Source organism: Phaethon lepturus, unplaced genomic scaffold (genome assembly GCF_000687285.1).
Source record: "Phaethon lepturus isolate BGI_N335 unplaced genomic scaffold, ASM68728v1 scaffold29171, whole genome shotgun sequence".
NCBI lineage: Eukaryota > Metazoa > Chordata > Aves > Phaethontiformes > Phaethontidae > Phaethon > Phaethon lepturus.
Genome location: NW_010517427.1, coordinates 1,817 through 22,019, shown reverse-complemented (window position 1 = coordinate 22,019; position 20,203 = coordinate 1,817). Strand labels below are relative to the sequence as shown.

At 49.0% G+C, this 20,203-nt stretch overlaps 1 protein-coding gene across 1 annotated transcript; it reads right to left on the bottom strand.

Annotated features, from left to right (window-relative positions):
- Nucleotides 1-786: 786 nt before the first annotated feature.
- LOC104627982 (visual system homeobox 2-like) lies at nucleotides 787-19,922 on the bottom strand (the record flags this gene model as incomplete). Its single annotated transcript, XM_010296405.1, has 3 exons — nucleotides 19,852-19,922; nucleotides 18,435-18,558; nucleotides 787-997 (listed from the first exon to the last, which is right to left on the bottom strand). Coding segments are annotated over exons 1-3 (406 nt in total), but the record flags the coding sequence as incomplete, so codon positions are not given.
- Between the last annotated feature and the right edge of the window lie 281 nt (nucleotides 19,923-20,203).

Genomic DNA, 20,203 nt, shown 5'->3' with positions numbered 1-20,203 from the left:
ATGATTACTGTCCCCTTCATTTCTCTCTGTGAACCTAAAGCTAACTTGTCCCCACATGGGGATGAGGGTCTCAGACAGCAGCACAGTCGCCCGAGCTTCACCAAGGCTGGGGAGGGAGATCCCCCATTGCCTATTCCTGTATCAACCCACTCCTCACAACCCACCCCTCTGCCTCTCTCAGTTTCACATAGACAGAAGGACAGGACAGCCCATCATCAAGATGCCAGAGATTAGTTTTGGGCCAGAATCAGCCTGAAAGGTCAGAAAGCGGGAAGCAAAGAGCGGGAGCATGGTAGGGTAGCTTCTACCTCTGTGTCTGCACAGAAAACCAAGCGAAACCAGGCAGAAATGCAGCTCCCCCAGGTCCCGAGAGCAGGAGGCAGCAGTGTGTTCCTCCCAGGACTTGGGGTGAGGGGAGAACATTTGGGGGTCCCAGCATCCCAAACAGCATCATGAGGCTGGGGGAGGTGGACTGGGATAACCTCCTGCCTTGGGCAAGGGTTGGAGCTCCTGCCCCGGGGCTGGGGGTGAAGGATGCTCGTGCCATGGGAGTTGAAGGCTAACACCAGCCTGAGCACGGGGGGCAAATTCCTGCCCCGGCCAGATCCTGCAGGTCAGGATCCAAGGACCAGAAGGGAATTGGGATCAGCGGTCAGACACCATTGATGATGGGCCGTTGGGGGATGGGGGGTGGAGGTCAGCCTCGCCCCACCACCCTCCACCCGTGTTTTTGGCACGTCTCCACTTTCTTCCTTGAATTCCCCCATTTTGTCTCGACCCACTCACCATCCCCCCCGAAGGCAGCTGCTCTCTTACCCAGGAGCCAAGGGGCGCAGGACTCCATGATGCCATCCTTGGCAGACTTGAGGATGGACTCAGGCAGTGGGATGGAGTGACGCACCATGGCACCGTAGAGCCCGTACTCGGCCATCACGCTGCTCCTGCCCCAGCATTTCTCCCTCTTTCGCCACTTGGCCCGGCGATTCTGGAACCAAACCTGGGGCAGGTGACAAGGAGGAACATGGTTTTTTTGGGGGCACAAGGTGCATCTCTCACCTTCCCGCATGGGAACACACGTGTGCTCCTGCAGCGGGATGAGGGCAGACACGTGGATGCTCATCCTGAAAGCACTGCGACCTCTTCCCCCGTGCAGCAGCTGCAGGGTATCTCTCCCTCCCTCCCTTGCAGAAGCAGTGAGGGCAAAGCGTGAGAGCAGGTCCCATCCCTCTCAGCAGGATGTAATTAATTTCCCATCGTGGTGTCTTTTTCTAGCTCCTTTTGGCTCTTGTGCCTGGGATTTTCTTTCATTATTTAACTGGGTGTCTGAGCCGTGGCACGGGGCTCGGGCAGCAGTGCCTGCAGAGAGGGCTGGGATGGGGCTGGATGCTCGGGAGAGGTGGGAGAAGGGGTGAGCTGATCTGTGCGCTTCGCCCTGAGTTCCCAGTTTGAAAAGCCCCTCATCTTCTCAGAAAATTGGCAGAATAATCTCTGAGCTGTGACCTGAGGGGCAGCAAGCAGAGAGGCGGGTGGCGATGCCGGGGGGGGGGGGTGGTGTGTGTGGGATGCTTGCAGAAATCTATTAGCGCTCTCTCTCCGATTTCCATTCCTCTTGTCTCCCTCGCCCTCCTCCCTCCCCGGCTCCCCTCCCTTCCCACCGAGCAGAGGCATCAGCTTTAGATGAAAAATTGCTCGAGGTCTATTCAGAAGGAGGCAAAGGAAGAGTCAGCCCCAGGGGCAGCCCAGGCCTGATTGAAAAATAAGTTAATTTCAGTTTGAATCGATGGGCCTCAGGCACTGAAATATCACGGGAAATTAAAGCAGCTGGTCCCCAGGGAACCACGCCATTGACCTGCGCTAATTAATGCCATGGAGTTACCAGGCCCCTCTCCGAGAGCCAGCCCCTCCCTCCCCGCGGACACCCCAAACACCTCCTCATTTAACTAATTAGACTCACAGAAAATTGGGTGTTAATTTGTTTAGGATTTTTTTTTTTCTTTTCTATTTTTTTCCCTCCCTTTCCCGGAAAGTACACGGCGGAATGGAAATGAATGGCGGGGTCTCGCTGGCAGATGGATGCTCGGGGTCACTCTGCAATCTTCTCCGACTTGATTGCTTGATTAGGTCGTTAGCACATTAAAAAAAAAAATTGCTTGCCGTCTGGCGCTGGCCTGATGAGTGGGATGAGGCGGGAATCGCCTGGGTAATTTATCTTTTTATACTGCAAAGAATTTGATTTCAATCTGCAGATATATGGAGGTGCCTTTGACACCTGTTTAACATTACAGAGCTGACAGCTTAACCCTCTCTTGTCCCCACTGCCCATAGCCATGGGGGAGCTTGGGCTGCAGCGGGGAGCACTGGGGGACTGGGGCAAAGCCCCAGCTCTATTGTGGGGACCACAAGACTGATGCCATGGAGCTCTCAGCTGGCAAGGCAAGCTCAGCTCTTCTCTGCTCACCTGTGCGGAAGGGAACTGCCCAGCACCGAAGCCTTACAGGGACAGAGCTGCAGGGTAGGTGGGTGGCTTGCTAGCACTGGTGACAGCCAGCTGGGCCGCTCCTGGGAGCCCTGGCAGCCTGGCCCCACAGGGAGCAATGCGGGGTGGCTGGGGTGGTGGTCCCAGCAGCTGTGATCCCAGCTTCTCCCAGCAGAAGACACTCTGTGCATATCAGAGAGGATTTTACAGCTGGGCTGCTTTGCCTTATGTCACCTCCTCTGCATGATAAACAGTCTGATTTACACTTTCATACTGCTGATATGTAACCCCTGGACCATGGATGGCTGCGAATCCATTGGGGCCTGAGCAGGGACCCTCAGGAGTGCACAGCTTCCTCTCTCCGTCCGCTCCGGAATGCTTGCGTGACATTGGGTTTGCTGGGTCATGCAGTCAGCAGGATGCTGGCAGGGTCTCTCGCTCCAGGCCATGTGCTCCTCCCACTCCCGGAGCCCGGAGGGCAGCGCTGGAAAGCACCCGCTTGCTCCCCCTCCAGCCTCAGCACAAACCGCTGTGGTTCCTTCTCCCCGAGCAGACTGAGGCGGTGGGGCAGCTACCCCTGACACCTCCATGCTGCAAGGGGAGAGCCCGACCTTCCAGGCCTGTTCTGCCCTGGATAAACCAGTACAGTTACATCCCTCGCCGCAGAGCTCCTCTCTATCTCCCTTGGCTTCAGGGAGAAATTCCTGCACAACCCAAGGGACAGCACCTGCAAATCTGCCTTGGTTTGGGGCTGCTGCTATGACACCTTTCCTTGTATTCAGTGTGGCTTGCAGGGCTTGGCTCTGTGCAGCTTTGTTTGTCACAAGTTGCCATAGCTGGGATCTCAGCCAGGAACAGGTTTTTCCATTAAGTACCAAGCCAGCAACTTTGTAAACTCTCTTCTATCCTTTTTTACCCAGGTGCCTCCTCACTGATGCTTTTACAACCCCTCTTTCCCACCTTGATGCCCCAAACGTCTTCTCCCCTGCCTTATGCTCCCTTGCCCTTCTCCTTGGCCAGATCTCACTTGCCCCAGCACTGCCCACTGCCACTAAACCCACTGCCGTGGAGCATCCCCTTTCCCACGGCAGGGCCACGGAAATACCACAGCCAGCAGAAGCTTTGCCAGCTGGCCGTCCAATTTTGACTAGAGCTGGTGGAAAATTTTCAATCAGAAAATGCTGATTCAATCGCACAGGAAAAACTGCATCCAGCCAGTGGAAGTGTAATCAAAATTATCTATGGCTTTCTTCTGAACGTTGTATTTTAATCTCAGCCGCCTAAGACATGCAAAATCTATGTCTAAAGCCAAATGGGAAAATCAAAATTACATCAACATCTTAATAAGATTGTTCTGAGATTTCTCAAACCGGTTTTTGTAATTTGATGGGAATTTCCTCTTGGTTTCAACTTGGAAAAAGGAAAGTTTGAAATCCCAGAATTTCTAGTGGAATAGAAGTTGGGAGGACTGGCCATCTTGCTTTAATACCAGGAGCTATATCTTGATCTCAGGAATGAAATCACATGAAGCTAATGATGCTCAACATTGAATATTGCTGGGATCAAAACCCAGCCCAGCAACTCTGCCACAAGACCCTCCAGAGCAGCACAGGAAAGGGCTCCCACACCATTTCAGATCAGCAGAATTATTCCCTGTGGCTCGTTCTCAGGATTTTGCCCTCATTCAGATGGCTCCATTGGTGGGACTTTCTTCTGGGAGAAGATCTCACTGCTTTCTTCAGCTTTCTTGATGTGTTACCAAAATTTTACTATGCCTTGGTTCTGAGCCGAATTACACACCAGTTTTAGTAATTCTGAGGCATTTCCAGCTCTGTTGGTACCTCACCCACAACTTCTGAATATTTATTATTGGCACTTCACTTTTCCTCCTTTGACTGGGGAGAGTTCCACCCTTATACTTCCATTCACTTGCAGTTTTGGTATTCCATGGCTTCTTTTGCTGCAGTTGTCTTTGCTTGAAGATATTTACTCTACATCTCCCTCCGGCTCTGTAAAATTCAGCCTGCTTCAAGCAATGTTTAGGTTTGTCCCTGTTTGGTCTTGCCCCTTCCCATCACGCGGGCCAACTTAGCTTTTTGAAATGCTTTACTGACATGGCTGTGTACCACACACCTTCCTTCTCACTTGCTTTCATCTGGTTCTCCATTGCACAGCCCAGGATATGGTGAAAAGACTGTGTTTGCACTTCCACACTTCACAACCAGTGGTAAAAACCCCTGATTAATTTTAGACTGAAGCACGTCAGGTGTTTGTGCAAAGCTATGACAATCTAATGCACAGAGGTGTACTTTGGAGCAATGTGCTACATCTTAAGATGATTTATAGCTTTTGGTTATCGCATGGGCACACCCTGTGAAAGATGGGGAGCTTGTTCCAGGAACTCTACCCTCAGAAAATGGACAACAGGTGAAGAGGACAGGTGTGTCTTGCTACCCACAGGATGTCCATGTTCAGTCCATGCATGCACACTTGCTGTACAGCAGCCCAAAGCCCTCTCCTGGGCTGCTCCTGAGGCCCCACAAGTTGCTGCCCTTGGCACACCAAGGGCTGGATCTGGGATGGTGATTGCCCCGGCCAAGCTGGGGGCAGCAGGCAAGCACACCTCTGACAAGGCTGCCCTCCATGCACCGGCAGCAGGATAAGACTATGCTCAGTTTCATAGTGCATGCTGCAAGTTGGGTATGCGTGTGCACCCTGCAGAAAACGCAGGGTCTTCCAAATGCATCAGATTTGGTCCTCTAGGCAAAGAAAAGCTGCAAGACCAAAACCCATCACCTTGCAAAACCTGCTGTCAATATGAAACAGGGAGATAGAAGGTCGTAACATAACACCTTGCTCACAAAGGATCTGCCCATCAACTCAGTCCCCATAATTTTGTCAGGGCTGAGCATCACACACTCTGTAACCCCACCAGGCAGGTCACACTGACACTGCCTCCTCCAAGAGCAGCCACAGCCTATGATCCAAGACAGCAGCAAACGCCAGCACCTTCAGCATCATCGCCTGGATGCTTGTTCCACATGCCTGTCCTTCTGAGGCCCCCGTACCAAAACCAACAGTACTGCAAAGCCTTATAAACAGGGATATTACTAATCCTGATCATCGCCCAATTCTGACCCTCAGTGCCTACTGCCCAAAGCAGTAAAAGGAGAGGCACCCTGTGATGCACCGCAGGGCTGCAGTGTTTCGGAGTCAAGACTGGCAAGGTTATTCTTGCCAGTTTCCTCCTCTGTAACACAAATGATGACCAGTATTTCTTCGGATTATTGATGATGCAGAGGAGCAAATTGTAGTAGGAGGAATCTCTCATTTTGCAAAGGGATGTGAGACTCAATGTGTCCTTGTTATCCGCATTCATCATATTAGTTAGTTTGTTTACCTAATCAGCTCCTGAAACATTGTCTGCTAAAGAGAGAAATCTCCCAGAGGTTAGCCATGAGCCAGGAATCTGAATTAGCCAAGCGATATTTTAAGGCATCTAGGGTGTTACTGTGTATTGTTTCTGCATTGTTTAAATCTAAAATTTTCACAGGTTACACTAATTTTCTTGGTTCCTACTTTCCAAACTGGGGCATACAGACAGGAGAATTGGTAGTGGCCAATCCTGTCTTTCTTATAAAATAATGTTATATTGCCTGCCCAAGCATTCCGCATCCCTTAAAGGAAAACTCCAGGCTCGATAATGGTGAATTTTTGCTTCACCAAGTCTCACATACTGCCTTTGACACAGCACTTCAACAGGGGTCTTTCAAGTAACAAGCTTTATGGAGCACAAGATGGTCCCAGACCAAAGCAGTGCACGCTGAAATGTCCACTAGATGGCCACAAACAAATGCACACCCACACATGCACAGACACGGACACACATACACGGACGCACAGACACATCAGCCCTCGCCCCACTAGCACACGCCTTTGACAGGTCACAGGGAGCAGCTGCGCACGACTGTTGGCAACCCAGAAACTAAGGCAAGGAACAAAATCCCAAGTTGCCCCAGCAGCCACGCTAATCCCCTACCCATGGATTAACAGGCATTTTACCCCATCTTCTTTGCTCTCTGACAAGTCCCCTGGCGCAAACCTTCAGCCTGGGGGAGGTGAACTATCGCTCTGTAAGATGCCTGCGAAGAAGCCATTTCCGAAACTGAGCTCTTCAAGTGAGGGCACAGCAGAGGAACACTGTGCTGCCCAGACAGACAGCATGGAAGCCTTCTGGACTTCTGTGGCATTGCCTTGGGTTGTAAACTGCTGTCATGGTCCCACCTGACATCATGGTGCTGATGGCTTTCTGACCCAACACACTCGTGCTCATCCAGCACTGTGCTCTTCTCCTAGGGATCCAGCCACCTCAGGCTGAACCCTGCAGAAACTGAACTTCTCACATTTATCCACCAGACCCTTCCCTCTGTGACATTTTACTGCTGTAGGAAACACCCAGACATCTACACCAACACCCTGTAGTTGCTGATGTCTCTTTCCCCACCACGCTGCTCTGGACTGATCCTGTCACCTCATCGTACGCACAGTGAAGCATTGCACACTCTGGCATGGAGAAGCTCTGTTTCTCAGTACAAGCTCTTCACACCTCTGCCTGCACAATGGTTCCTCCTCTCCTTGACTAGAAAAGCCTGGTCGAGCCCACTCTCTCCCATGCAGCAGAACACTGCTCTTAAACTCATGCTCAGCAGCATACCTGGCACTTCCCCTCTTGGAGCCTTTTGGTGGGTCCAGCTGCAGATCAGAGAGCATCCCCAGATCACCTCCATAGCTGGGGCCCCGCTGCTGTCTCAGCACTCAGTTCCTTCTGAAAACTACGCACCTCCCTTTCTACCTTGTTCCTTTCCAACCCAAGCCTCTACAATGAGAGTAGCCAAAATTAAGACCTTTTCTTCAAAAATAGACATGTTCTCATCCTCATATCAGACAGGGCTGGTAACTCTGGATGGGTCCAATCTGAGGATGTGAGCACTGGAAAGAACAGCCTCATATCTTTCTCAGAGCATTTCCCCATCTGCAGTCACGGGCCCTGGGGCTTTATAATGAATTGCCACAAGAGTGTAAGGTCTGACTGGGTCCTGGGTCTTCCCCAAATCTTTCCCCTGCAGTGATCACCCCAGGAATGTTTCCTGTCCTGAGGCTGCTCGTGGAGACTGCGCCACTTGTGTAAGCCTGGAAACAGTTTATTGCTGTCTTTTCAAATATAATGTCAAAATTATTGGCACTGTTTATGGTGACATCACTTTCTATGGCTGGTGTAAAGTGGGTATGAAGTTAAATGAGAGCAGTAAAGGTTGCACATGGGCTGCATGGCTGATAGCAGGACTCATCATCCCTCCTCTTACTGAGCACTGGGAAAGAGCTTTCTGAGCTCACATTAGAAAGAGCAATTCCCGTACATGGCATGGCAAAAGTAATAGCTGGAGTCGTGTCCGACCTACTCAGCCAACAGGTCCAGCCAGACATACTGAGATGAGCTGTGAGATGCTACTCATCCCTCTTGAGCAAAGACATGATGGTCCAAGCTTGGGTCTCCTCTAAGCTAAACTTGCACAATGCATATATTGAATATGGGCTCAATACAGCACTCAGCAAAACTGTACATGCTATTACACTATGCCACCAGTCCTGCAGGCCACACCTGCCTCTGAATCCCACTCCTAAAAGCAGTACATGGGCCAAGCATGGCTACCTGTTGCAATTTATATGACTTATGCAGCCAAAGCTGTAAAATCCCTCTTGACCAGGGAACAAGTCTTAAACTGTGTCCCCTTGGCAAATCTGGGGTTTTCATCTGGCCTTGCCACCTCATGTGGTGACATGTTTTCTCACTTGTTGACATGTAACCTTCAAAAAGTGGAGAACTTCATCAGGCGCAGGGCTTCCATCTTCCCCAGAGGAAAACAGTGTGCACACAGTGTGCATGGCAGGTATAGTGAGATCAGTGGTTCAGCACACACCCGATCCGTGCAGCACATCTGCACAGCACATGCATCCCTGAGACGCTGACTTCATCACGGTCAGATCATGATGACAGCTGACCAGCAATTTAGCTGGAGCTATGGGTCCATATAGGCTGCCAGGTGCCTGGACATGGCAGATAAACACCCAGATTCCTCTTTTCCTAACATGCTGACTGAAAAACAGGAAAAGCATCAGGGTGGTGGGTGTATGACAGACACTGGAAAGCTAGCAAGGGTGCACCCATCATCCTAGTCCACACCAGCCCAGGGATACATTTATCAGTGACACAAAGGGTGGTACTGCACAGAGCACCCATCCTTTGGGTCCTCACAATGCCTGGCTCCATTAAACAAGCTGATATCCTGCCTGTGTCATTTCATTTTGCCTCCTTTTTCCCTGCTAAACCTGCTCTGCAGCTCCTCTGGCACAGAGGAAATGTTAACATAGGTCTTCATAAACATCCATATGCAGTGCACTCTCTGAACATGCGGGGACACGCTATATTATCACTGTCATGTTAGAGCAAGGCGAGTCAGGGCAGTTGGAGGAGAAATGGCATGTCCCCCTCCATGATGCCTTCCAATGGGCACCAAAATCAGAGCTTGGGACACCAGCCTTCCTCAGAGGCTGCGGAGCACTGCCTGTTCTCTGGGGCTGCCCCTTGCATGCCAGAAGCAGCTGCATATTGCCCTTTCCTTTATCAGCACACACAGAGCAAAGGGCAAAGGTGTGCTCTGGCCTTCTCCAGAAAAAATGTAGGACCCTGAGGCTGTGCATCAGACAGGAGATGGTGTCTGCAGCCTACTTGGTGCCCATCCTTTGCCGAGATAAGGCTCAAGCCCATCCCTGCGTGCATGGGAACAGCCCACAAAGTGCTCCCTGAGGGCTACAGCATGGGCTCACCCATGCACAGGAACTCTTGGCACGTTGAAGCATTAGCTGGGAGATATCTACTGAAATGTGTTGTGTGTTGTAAAATGTTGCAACTTGTTGTAATAAGTTTCCATGGAGCAGCTTGGGCTCAGTACCAAAAGGAGAAAGTTGCAGTCCTTTACAGTCTTCCCTTAGGAGATACATGGTAAGGACAGTGTTTGCAATTCCTTGCCTCATGCAATAAGATGTCTAATCACTCAGTCTCAGCAAATCCTTCATCACGCTTTCCTGAATCTGGGGAAGGACCACCAGAGCCAAAGAGCAGGCCGGAACCACAATCTGTCCCCTGACCACCACCCAAGAGGTCAGGACTGGCAGTTATGTTGGGCTGCACTGGGGTTGCCCTTCAGAGCTCTACCCCTACCAAGTGTCTGCTCTGGGGTCTACCTGTTCCTCAGCTCAGTGTGCCCTTCACCTTCCCTGTGTAACTAACTCATGACTCCTGGAGTTTTCACGACACCTTACAGCTGCTGAAGACTCATGTTTCAGGCACTCTCCACTGCTGTGCCACTGACGCCTGCAGCTGACATTGTCAGGTTGGGCTAGTGCACAGCACAGCTAATGGTGCGACCCACAGAACTGGCAACGTGCAACCTACTCGTGGATGCTGCTCACACCAGGGTGGCATATCCAAGCTCACCAGGGCATTCCCAAGTATGCCCCATGCTTAGTTCACCCAGGCTAAGATCTCCCAGGCAGGGATCCTCCCTCAGTTGTCACTCAGCCACTGAAGCCTTGATCTCAGGCATGGTCATTGTATAAGCTCAACAAGTTCATACAATCAACTAACAAATGACAGGGCACTGCAGTGACAGTCATGGGGGCACCGAGTTGGGAGGATGGCAGTGAAGCCAAAGATACGAAGGGACCTAGAGATACCAGAAACACCTGCTGGACATAAAACAAGTTGTCTTGGAATGGACATCATTGGCACATCTGACTAAGAGGAGTGATCAGCACCGATACTCATCATGTACGTTTACATGGATCAGTTGCCTAGATGCTTCCAAAGAGTTGTTTCCCAACAATGTTCACAGTTCAGCCTCCCTCAGGGTGAGCCAAGCAGTGCCCTTGGAGAAGAAATAGTAGCGTGGATGAGAAGGTGTTCCCTCAGGTGGCATACCCTGCAGACCCTGCGGCTGCAGGTGAGCCAGAGCTTCCCAGAGGCATGGGTGGGCAGCCCGGCCAGCACCAGTATGGGCTACCCCAGCCTGGCAAGGGGCTGCTGCGTATCCAAATTTTATCAGGTCAGGTCCAACAGTCAGGCAGGAATCAGTCAGTAGGTTACTTCTAGACCACAGAAGGGACATAATCCTCCTATTTACGAACATGCAATGTGCGTGCCATGGGCCTTTACATAAGTCAAAGGAAGGTGAGCAGGTATAAACAATGCTTCACTTGCATTCCCTTTCTATGAATTTAGAGAAAAAGCTGCGGCTGAAATTTGCAATAACTACAGCCAAATTTTCAGCTCTGCCTTTGTTCAGACAGTTGGGAAGCCTAACAGAAACCCACTGAAAGAGAAAGTAGGGAGCAAATAGTGCTTCTCACACCAGGCAGGTCCTGAACGGAACGTCTCTGGCTCCTCGCAGGGCAGTGCTGCTCAGAGTAGACAGAGGAGTACCTAATGCTTTCTCACAGCTTCTGATAAAGGTGGTCTCTGGAAGCCACCTTTTTTGTAGGATATTGTAGCAACAGTTTGTTTTCCAACTCAAGTTTGTCTTTTCTGCTCCACAGAAGGACCTGCCAGCCTTGCACATAGGGAGATCAGGGTCATCTATACATTTGTTGAGGACTAGACTTCTCAAAAGCTTGGTGCATGAGGCAGATGGTAGTTTTCTTTTTATATTTCTGCACAGGCCTGTGCAAAACCTGGCTCGCAGAACACCCACAGAGAAGGACAATGAAAAGACAAAGGAGGTTCATGCTGCCAGAGAAGAATGAGGAGAACTTGTTGAGATCTATCAGGGTAAAAGATAAACAGTACGGAGAAAAATAGATCCATTAAGAAATACAGGGGGGAGTAAATTAACAGTGTCTCTAAAGTGCCTGTGCTATTGAACTGTTAAAAAAATCTCTAATCAAAGTCAGGAAAGGAAGAAAACTTTATGATAAAGCATCATTAAAGGAAAACCTGAACACACAACCATCAGCTGGTCCCTCTGCCAGGCATCCTAAGGCTGGAGGGGAATTAACTATTGAACTTGCTGGGCTGCCCAATTATTTTTTTAAAAACCAGTTGTGGAAAACTGCAGTAGTATCTGAAAAGAAAGTTCATCGTTAAAAGGAGGAGTGAATGCAAGTGTTCCCAGCACCCAGATTTAAGGTAGCATTTCCAGGAAACCTTAAGTGATCAAGGAACCACAGTGCCTAGGCTAACTCGGAGAAGTGTTACCCTTGAACTACTGTTGTTAAGAAAACAGAGGGATAAATGCAGGGAAGATAAACTGACTTGTCACAGCCTGACATGAAGCCTGCAGAGCCATTCCTCATTGTCCTGGCCACAATGGGCAAAGTCCTTGCCAAGGCACTCCACAGCAACGGGCTATGGCATATTTTGTTCCCTGCCTGTCTTTCCTCTCACAGGGAGCTTAAGTGTCCCAACACTTGAAGGCATCTGACCCTCAGTTATGGTCTCGCCAAACCAGAGGGAGAACAAGGAAGGAGCTGTCACAGTTCCCTTCTGACACTGTGGAGGAGCACACCAAAACCACACTGTCCCTTATACTGTGACAGCCATAAACACCTTGCAAGGAACAGAGCAGAAGGCAAGGACAGGCAAGTTCGGTTTTATTTGCTCTTCTGTCCCATTTAGAAAAATTGGTCTGTGGCTGAAGCAACTCAGGGACTGAACATAGAGGGATAAAGCCATACCTGGGTATACAAAATATTCATACCTCTGTACCTCCATCTCTGCACTAAAAACCACCTTTTAAACTGCGCCTACAGCCCCAGCTGTACCAGGGTAAATCCCACAAGCTGGGCAGGTAACCTCCATGGTCTAGTGACAACCTGGAAAGTCCCCACTTTGCAGTAAGCTGAGGAGATATTCCTGGTCCTCCATTTTCCTTCCTGTCTCCTGCCTCATTTTTTTCCTCTGTCCGAAGTCATGCAGTATAAGACTTTTCAGAGGGTAATCCCTTTGGGAAGGCTTGCCTGGGCCCCTGCACTCGCCCATCACCCAGCCCCTCTTTGCAGCCATGGTAATTAACTTGTAAACGAAGTTCTAGCACATGGACTGAAAACAGGCCATAGATAAAGGGTAATGAAAACACTCCCTTACAGAAAGGGCCAAATTAAACAACTCTAAATTGAAAAATGGAAATTAATATGAATTTAGATCAACTAAACAAGCATGTTATTGAAGAGGCAGCAAAGTGGATGAACTCCTTACATACCAATTAAAGATGTGGAGGCAGAGATGCACCATACGCCATGAGAAACACTCATAATAATATTCTCACCAAGCCAGTAAGTTTGATTAGTTTTATTACTCTCACTTGTACACTTCCTACATTTCTAAAAGCATAGGGGAAGTTAATGACGCTTATCTGGTATCACACTGCAGTGGCTTGCCCCAGTGCTCAGGAATGACTGGCAAAAGTAGCCAGCACTAGCTGCTCAGCTCTATTTCATGATTAACTTCTTGCAGGGCTTGCAGGGTTCTTAAAAAAAAAAAAAAAAAGGAGGTTTTGAAATGGTTGGCACTTTCAACTTCTCCATCACCTCGGTAATCTACCTCCAACCACTCTAATCACTCTGGTAATTTCCCTCCAGCTGCATGATCTCTGTGCCTGTGCCGTACGGAGATACAGGTGGGAGCCCGCTGGCACCGTGCCTCGTGCTGGCCTTTTTCTCTTCTAAGTGCGAGAGTCACCCAAAGTTTTAGCAAGAACACACAGGTGCTCACTTATTGAGAGTCACAGTGAGAAGCGTAAGCTTAGAAAAAACAACACTGGTACTGCATTCTGCAGCACTAAGAAGTCCCTTGGCGGCCGTTCCAAGCACAGATTCGGGAAAGGTCAGCAACTGCGTGGAGCGATCATCCCCATTCCATGCTTACACCGTGGGGTTGGGACTACAGTTCAACGCTCTGCAGCACGCAGGAAAAGCTGGCGGGAGCGGGAGAAGCCGGGGCTGCTGAAGCCGCATAAAGCCAATTTTTCCTTCATACTATCACATTTCTTGAGGGCACTCCACGGGTTCACCCCTGAGCTCCTGCTCAGTGCAATACGGGTTCCTCAGGCCTTTCCAAATTATGTTCACCTCTAAACACAGAACGTTTTTGCAAAACTGGAGCAAGGTAAGCCTCTTCTTCTAGAAAAATACTCTTGGTACGAATGCTTCCCTCGAAATGACCACCCCTCCTGATTCCTCCATCCCCATTCAATTCCTAAGGGGCTACACAGTGATACTGAAATGTGTTAACCTGCGAGCAGCTAAATCTATTTTTCAATTAGAGTTTAGCTTTGTTTTTAGCTAAAATTGACCTCTTAGCTGCCTGACAAAGCTTGCTGGATACACAGACGATCCCCACTCCTCACACATGGCATCAGTGTCTCCTTGGGCTTCCTTTTGCTTATGTGAGCAATTTTATTTATCCCAAAATTCTTCATCCACATAATTACCATAAAATCATTTAACAACAAGAACTGATGATTTTTAGCACTTTTATTCTCTTTTTTAATTGATCAGTTCCCTTAAAAGGTGAATCTAGTGTCCCCACAATGGCAGTCAGGATCTTATTTTTTTGAAATAGTGGACTGATTAATCGATTTGTTTGATCAGTAGGAGACATACTGTAATTACAAACATACACAGTCATTTCAGTAATCCCAAATCAAACTGTTACTGAACTTTAATATTGTAGATAATGGTGTTCAAAGTTTGGAACTGTCACATACTAAAAAATTCAATAGGGATAACTTATCTAAAATCTGCACATTACACTTAAGAGTATCTGTTATGAGTAATACACTGATTTAATTCAGATGTCAGAATACTTGTCAGCTTGAGGCCATTTTGAATACTTCAAGTTGTCTATTAAGGATATATCTCCCCGCAGGAATCTACTTACCTCCCCTGGATTTTACAGAATGGTCTGGGTTTTATTCTAATAGCAGCACTTCAACTCTTCTGAATATTCTTTCGAATACATTGATTAACATAGTCTTTTTCAAGTGTTTCGCAAAATGGCCACAGTGACATCTGGTCTGACTTTGTGCAAAGTGTCTCCCTAGGAAAATGAAATTCTTTTCCCACGTTGCCCAACAGGAGGATGCTCATGTTCCTTCCAGGAGCAGCCAGCTCAATATGGGAGGAAGATGCATGCGATGTGAAAGAGTGCTGCCTTGGAAAAAAAAAAAAAAAGTTCATCTTCTCTTTAAATGGAGGATTTGAATATTTTTTCCTGAGTTCAATGTTCTCTCAAACCAATAACTTTCTTGGCCTCTGATGGCTGTTTGTAGTGTTCTGCTGAAGGTTTTACATGCAAGCAATTCCTATATATCATTCTCTCAATTGCACTCTTTGAATTTCACTTTCATATTGAATTTCATAGGTGATTTACTTTCTCTTTGACTACTACCTCCTGAGAAATAATTCCATGAATGAAAATAAGGGGTAGAGATCACTCTCAGGTGTGGATCCAGTGGGAACCCACATGAAATGCTGTGAAAGTCCACAGCACATGATACTCATAACAATCTTAGAAAACACTTTCATTAATGACCTACAAGAGGGAGAGAACAATGTTGAAAGATGGGAGGAACTGCAAGCAACAATGAAAATGCAAAAATACAGAGCTCCCTTGAGCAGTTAGAAACTCATGCAAGGAAAAAAAAAAATACAATGACATGAAATTATAAATATTATGAAAAAGGGAATAAAGATTCATTGTCAGCTATCTCTTCCAAGGGGCATTAAGTGATGCTAATAGGTTCAAAGCAAGATTTACTTCACTCATGCAGTTCTGTTGCAGAACTTCTTGCTGCAGGGTATGAAGATATTTACATGTGTTCAAAATCCCAGGGGGCTGGCAAGGTACTCGGTAAGTATCACTAGATAGCTGCCCTGCTCTCATGCTCTTCTCTAACATCCACCTCTGGCCCGTGTCAGAGCCGTTAGCCAAAGTTAATAAAGTGCCATATGAAACCCAGAACACTGAAGGGAAAATCCTGAGGATAAAAAAAAAATCTGTTTAAAAAAGAGCTCGAAGTGACTGAATTAGAAAAATAGAATGAAATAAATATGGAAGCAAGTACACCAGTGCTAATCTGAGGCTGTTTCTGCAAGGCCTCAGAAGTCCAGCTGAACTGGTGTGAACACATCTGGTGTGCAGCTGTAGGCACGTGGTCCCTTATCTCTGGGAATACTGACAGGCAGGATGGGCTTCACTGAAGAACAACCACATGATTAAGAGACTGGTGTGTGATTTAAGAAGAATTATTTAAGAAAAGATCTTCACAGCTGGTTTAAGTGATGATGAAAACCAAAAGTGACAACCAGGAGAAGAAATAGCTTAGATTTATTTAAACATGATAACAAGGGGGAAGGAATTAGGCTCATGCAAAAGAGGCTAAAGTTGAAAAGGAACATGAGGTGAAATATCAAGAAGCATGACCAAGGTTGGGAATCATCTTGTCATGGCCTGTGACACAGAAAAAGTATGGACAAGGAAACTTCACAGAGTATGTAGTAAGGGACACTCGGGTGCTGACCCCTTGGAAAGATCAGTGGTGCTCAGGACTCCTACGTGACCATGATGCTCACCCTGGCAGGGTGCTCATGCTCTCACACAACAGATACCACAGAAATTCTGCTGTTTCTCCTTATTTCCCCTTTCATGACGAGCAAAAGCGTTACTCACAAGCACTTTCTTCTAGAATACAAGTGCCATGAGTAATATCTGCTGTTCAGAACAGCCACACCACAGGGTGCTTCTGCTGTCCAAGTCTAACCCGATCTCTAGGGCAGAGGGGTCACAGTAAGGAGCACTCCTAGGTTAAAAACTCTGCAGTACAGGAAGAGTGGGCAGTTCTTCATGAGCCAGCTGCGGAGTGACGTGCTGTCAGCAAGTCAGTGACAGTTAAGATATGTTAGCCGCTATTTCACTTCCAAATCAGATAAAACACTGAGTCTCAGCACTAGAAGGATGCTCCACATGCTGAAGCAGTACATGCAGTGTCCAGTTCTGCACTGTCTGCCGTAACATCTCCCTCTACCGCACCCCTAGTGAAGGCCCTCAGCTCTGGCCAGAGAAATGCTGACAGTATATGGTCAACATATACTGTGCCACTAGGTGAACCTCTTCCATTAAAAGGCCCTTTATGGGAAATCAAAGGATCTTCTTTCCAGCCCTGCATCCATCAGATGGTGGGTGCAGGCAACACTAGACACCCAACAGGTCTCTCCCCTCTTGACTTGATGTCCTACAGGGTCACAAGTGGAGAAGTGACCCTCCATCCAGCTCGCTCTCTCTTGAGGCAAAGCATCAGGGCCTGTTGCTCAGAGCAAAATCCTAATGCATCAGGTAGGATTTCAGATGATGGGCTATTATTTCTGAAGACCGATGGAAATCCTGTTAGCATGCAGGTTATCTACAAGCCTGTTAGGTCAGCAGGAGTCCTGCCAGAACAACAGGAGAAGCAGCACAACCTGCTTTTATAAAGATGTCACTCTTGATTGAGCACAAGAATGAGGGTAGTGAGGTGAGCTCAGTACTGAGGGAAAAAGGGCTCCACTTTTGCTTGGGAGGGTCTCCCTGACCCTGCACAGGGTCATGCCTCAGCAGCTTCCAGCATCAGTGTTATCTTGCAAAGTGCCCTCCAAACCCATGAGGGATGCAGCCTCCTGGGCTGTCTCTTTAGCAAAGAAAGAGCACAGCGCTGAAGGAACAGATCGACGGGTGCTGGGCACGCATGAGGGAGGAACAGAAGAGGAACCAAGGAAACCAGGACCCTCCTAACAACGCGTGGCGCTCAGGCCAACGACTCTTGTAGAAGCTGCTATGCATCAGCCACAGGGGCAGCCACTGCCACCGTGTGAGGGACCAGGCCAGTTTAAACCCCAGCCAGCCAAGAAACATTATCTGCACGAGCTAAAATGGGTTCAAGGCTTGGCCATTACAGCCCTGTGTCTTGTGCAGCAACCTGGTGGGAGCGAGGCATGGGGAGGAGGGAGGCAGCAGAAGCTGCTGGAGTCCACCCTTGTGAACGTGATGTTTGGTCTGTCCAAGCACCGTGTGCCTCCCACACTGTACACAGCAGCTGTAAGTCTTCTCCAGCTGTTTGGGCTGTAATGGTTGCTTGCACACTGGCTGCCGTGCACGCCAAAGGCTGGTGCTGGCTGCTCCTTACTGCCAGAACATTCACCACACAGCAGCAACACTCCACAGAGCCTCGTTCTACCTCCTCACGGTAGCACAACAGGACTGGCATGCAATTAAACCCCAAACACTAATAATCATTAACAAAAAATTATCCCCAGAAACTTTCAGGGAAGCTTCACTTGAGGAGGCAAGTGCAGTGAAAGTGCAGAGATGGTGCAAAAACCTCACTGGGACTCACCCCTCATTCCCGCACTGCGGTCCTACCCCCAGTGGTACAAGCTGCCCAGGACGTCCCTGTGCATCCCTCCTCCTGTGCCCAAAGGAGCAGAGATGAGGTCTTTCCCTCCCACACTGCCCACCCAGGCCCAGTCTCTGGGAGGTTCTCTTCTTGCCTATACCACGAAGACCTCGAAACGCTGCGGTCTTTTCTTGCACACCAGTTCCCCTTCAATGACTTAGGATTCCCTCTGTTATACACACCCCAAATCACTGGTACAACACACCACATACAGCACGTACCGACATACAACCACCAAATACAAATCTGCCAAGAACAGCTGATCTGGCTGCCTACCCACCGAGAGCAGGGGAGTGGACAGCCTGGGGAGATTTATTCAGAGCAAGGTCAGCCTTCCCATGCCGCTACCTTTTCTTCGGGGAGGGATGAACATGGCTGAGAGGGGCAGGTTAAGGGGGTCTGAGAGATATGATTACCTGTATCCTGTCTTCTGGCAACTCTGTTTTCATGGCCAACATCTCTCTAGCATATACGTCAGGATAGTGGGCCTCGTTGAAGGCCTTTTCCAGCTCCTCCAGTTGGTAGGATGTGAAGATTGTCCTGAGGGGAGTAAAACTCTTTGATCAAAAAACATAAGAAGAAGAAGCAAAGATGATGAAGAGTCAGAAAAATGGATGCAGAAGCTACAGAAACCTGGATAACGTGCTAGCGCATAGCTTTTCCCACCATCTACTGGGTTTCTGCGCACAAACGATCAAATGCCAGGGTGAAAGGAGAACTAGGAAATGCCAGAAGACAGTGCTTTAAACAGTCACAAATCACATAGAATCACAGAATCATTTGGGTTGGAAAAGATCTTTAAGATCATCGAGTCCAACTGTTAACACTGCCAAGGCCACCACTAAACCATGACCCAAAGTGCCACATCTACACATCTTTTAAATATCTCCAGGGATGGTGACTCCACACCTCCCTGGGCAGGCTGTTGCAATGCTTGACAACCCTTTCAGCGAAGAAATTTTTCCTAATACCCAATTTAAACCTCCCCTGGTGCAACTTGAGGCCGTTTCCTCTTGTCCCACTGTTTGTTACTTGGGAGAAGAGACCAACACCCACCTCACCACAACCCCCTTTCAGGTAGTTGTAGAGAGTGATAAGGTCTCCCCTCAGCCTCCTCTTCTCCAGACTAAACAACCCCAGTTCCCTCAGCCGCTCCTCATAAGACTTGTGCTCCAGACCCCTCACCAGCTTTGTTGCCCTTCTCTGGACACACTCAAGCACCTCAGCATCCTTCTTGTAGTGAGGGACCCAAAACTGAACACAGGATTCAAGATGCGGCCTCACCAGTGCCGAGTACAGGGGCACAATCACTTCCCTACTCCCGCTGGCCACACTATTTCTGATACAGGCCAGGATGCTGTTGGCCTTCTTGGCCACCTGGGCACACTGCTGGCTCATATTCAGCCGGCTGTCAACCAGCACCCCCAGGTCCTTTTCCGCCAGGCAGCTCTCCAGCCACTCCTCCCCAAGCCTGTAGCGTTGCACGGGGTTGTTGTGACCCAAGGGCAGGACCCTGCACTTGGCCTTGTTGAACATCATACACTTGGCCTTGGCCCATTGATCCAGCCTGTCCAGATCCACCTTTCCTTTCAGGGACTTCCGTCTGGAGATGGTCCCTTGCCAGCAGCGAGCAACCGCAACCAGCAGTGATGGCAGCTGCTCTTACATCTCAGACTCTGCTGCCTCTTGTAAGGATCCTGGGGGTGTCTCTATCCCTCACCCCCCTAAAACAGCGCTCCCACCCCTGGCCTGGCTTAAAACCACCCCCCTCCTCCTCTTGCATCCAGAGGTTTCTTAACCCTTTGATAGTCACTCTGAGATAAAGCAGCATACCCTCGGGACACCGTCTGGAGAGGTGCTGAGACCTTCCGCAGCTGCTGGTCCTTAGCCTTTTCAATCTCCATGAGTAAATAACCCTCCCCTGGAGCCCCGCTCCTCAGCTGAATCCTCCAAAGGTTTTTATCCACTCTGCTCCCCGCTGCTTTTCACCAGGCCTTCCCCACGAAAGCCAGTGCCAGCTCCCTTCCTCTGCCTTTACCCTGGTTGCTTCCAGTCCCGTATCCCATTAGCTGCTCCCTGCCAGTTTGCATCACCCCATTATCCTCTGGAAATCCTCCTGGACCACCCTGGGTGGGCAGCAGCCCAACCAGCTTCTGCGCAGCCAGTTCTCAGCTTGGGACAACCA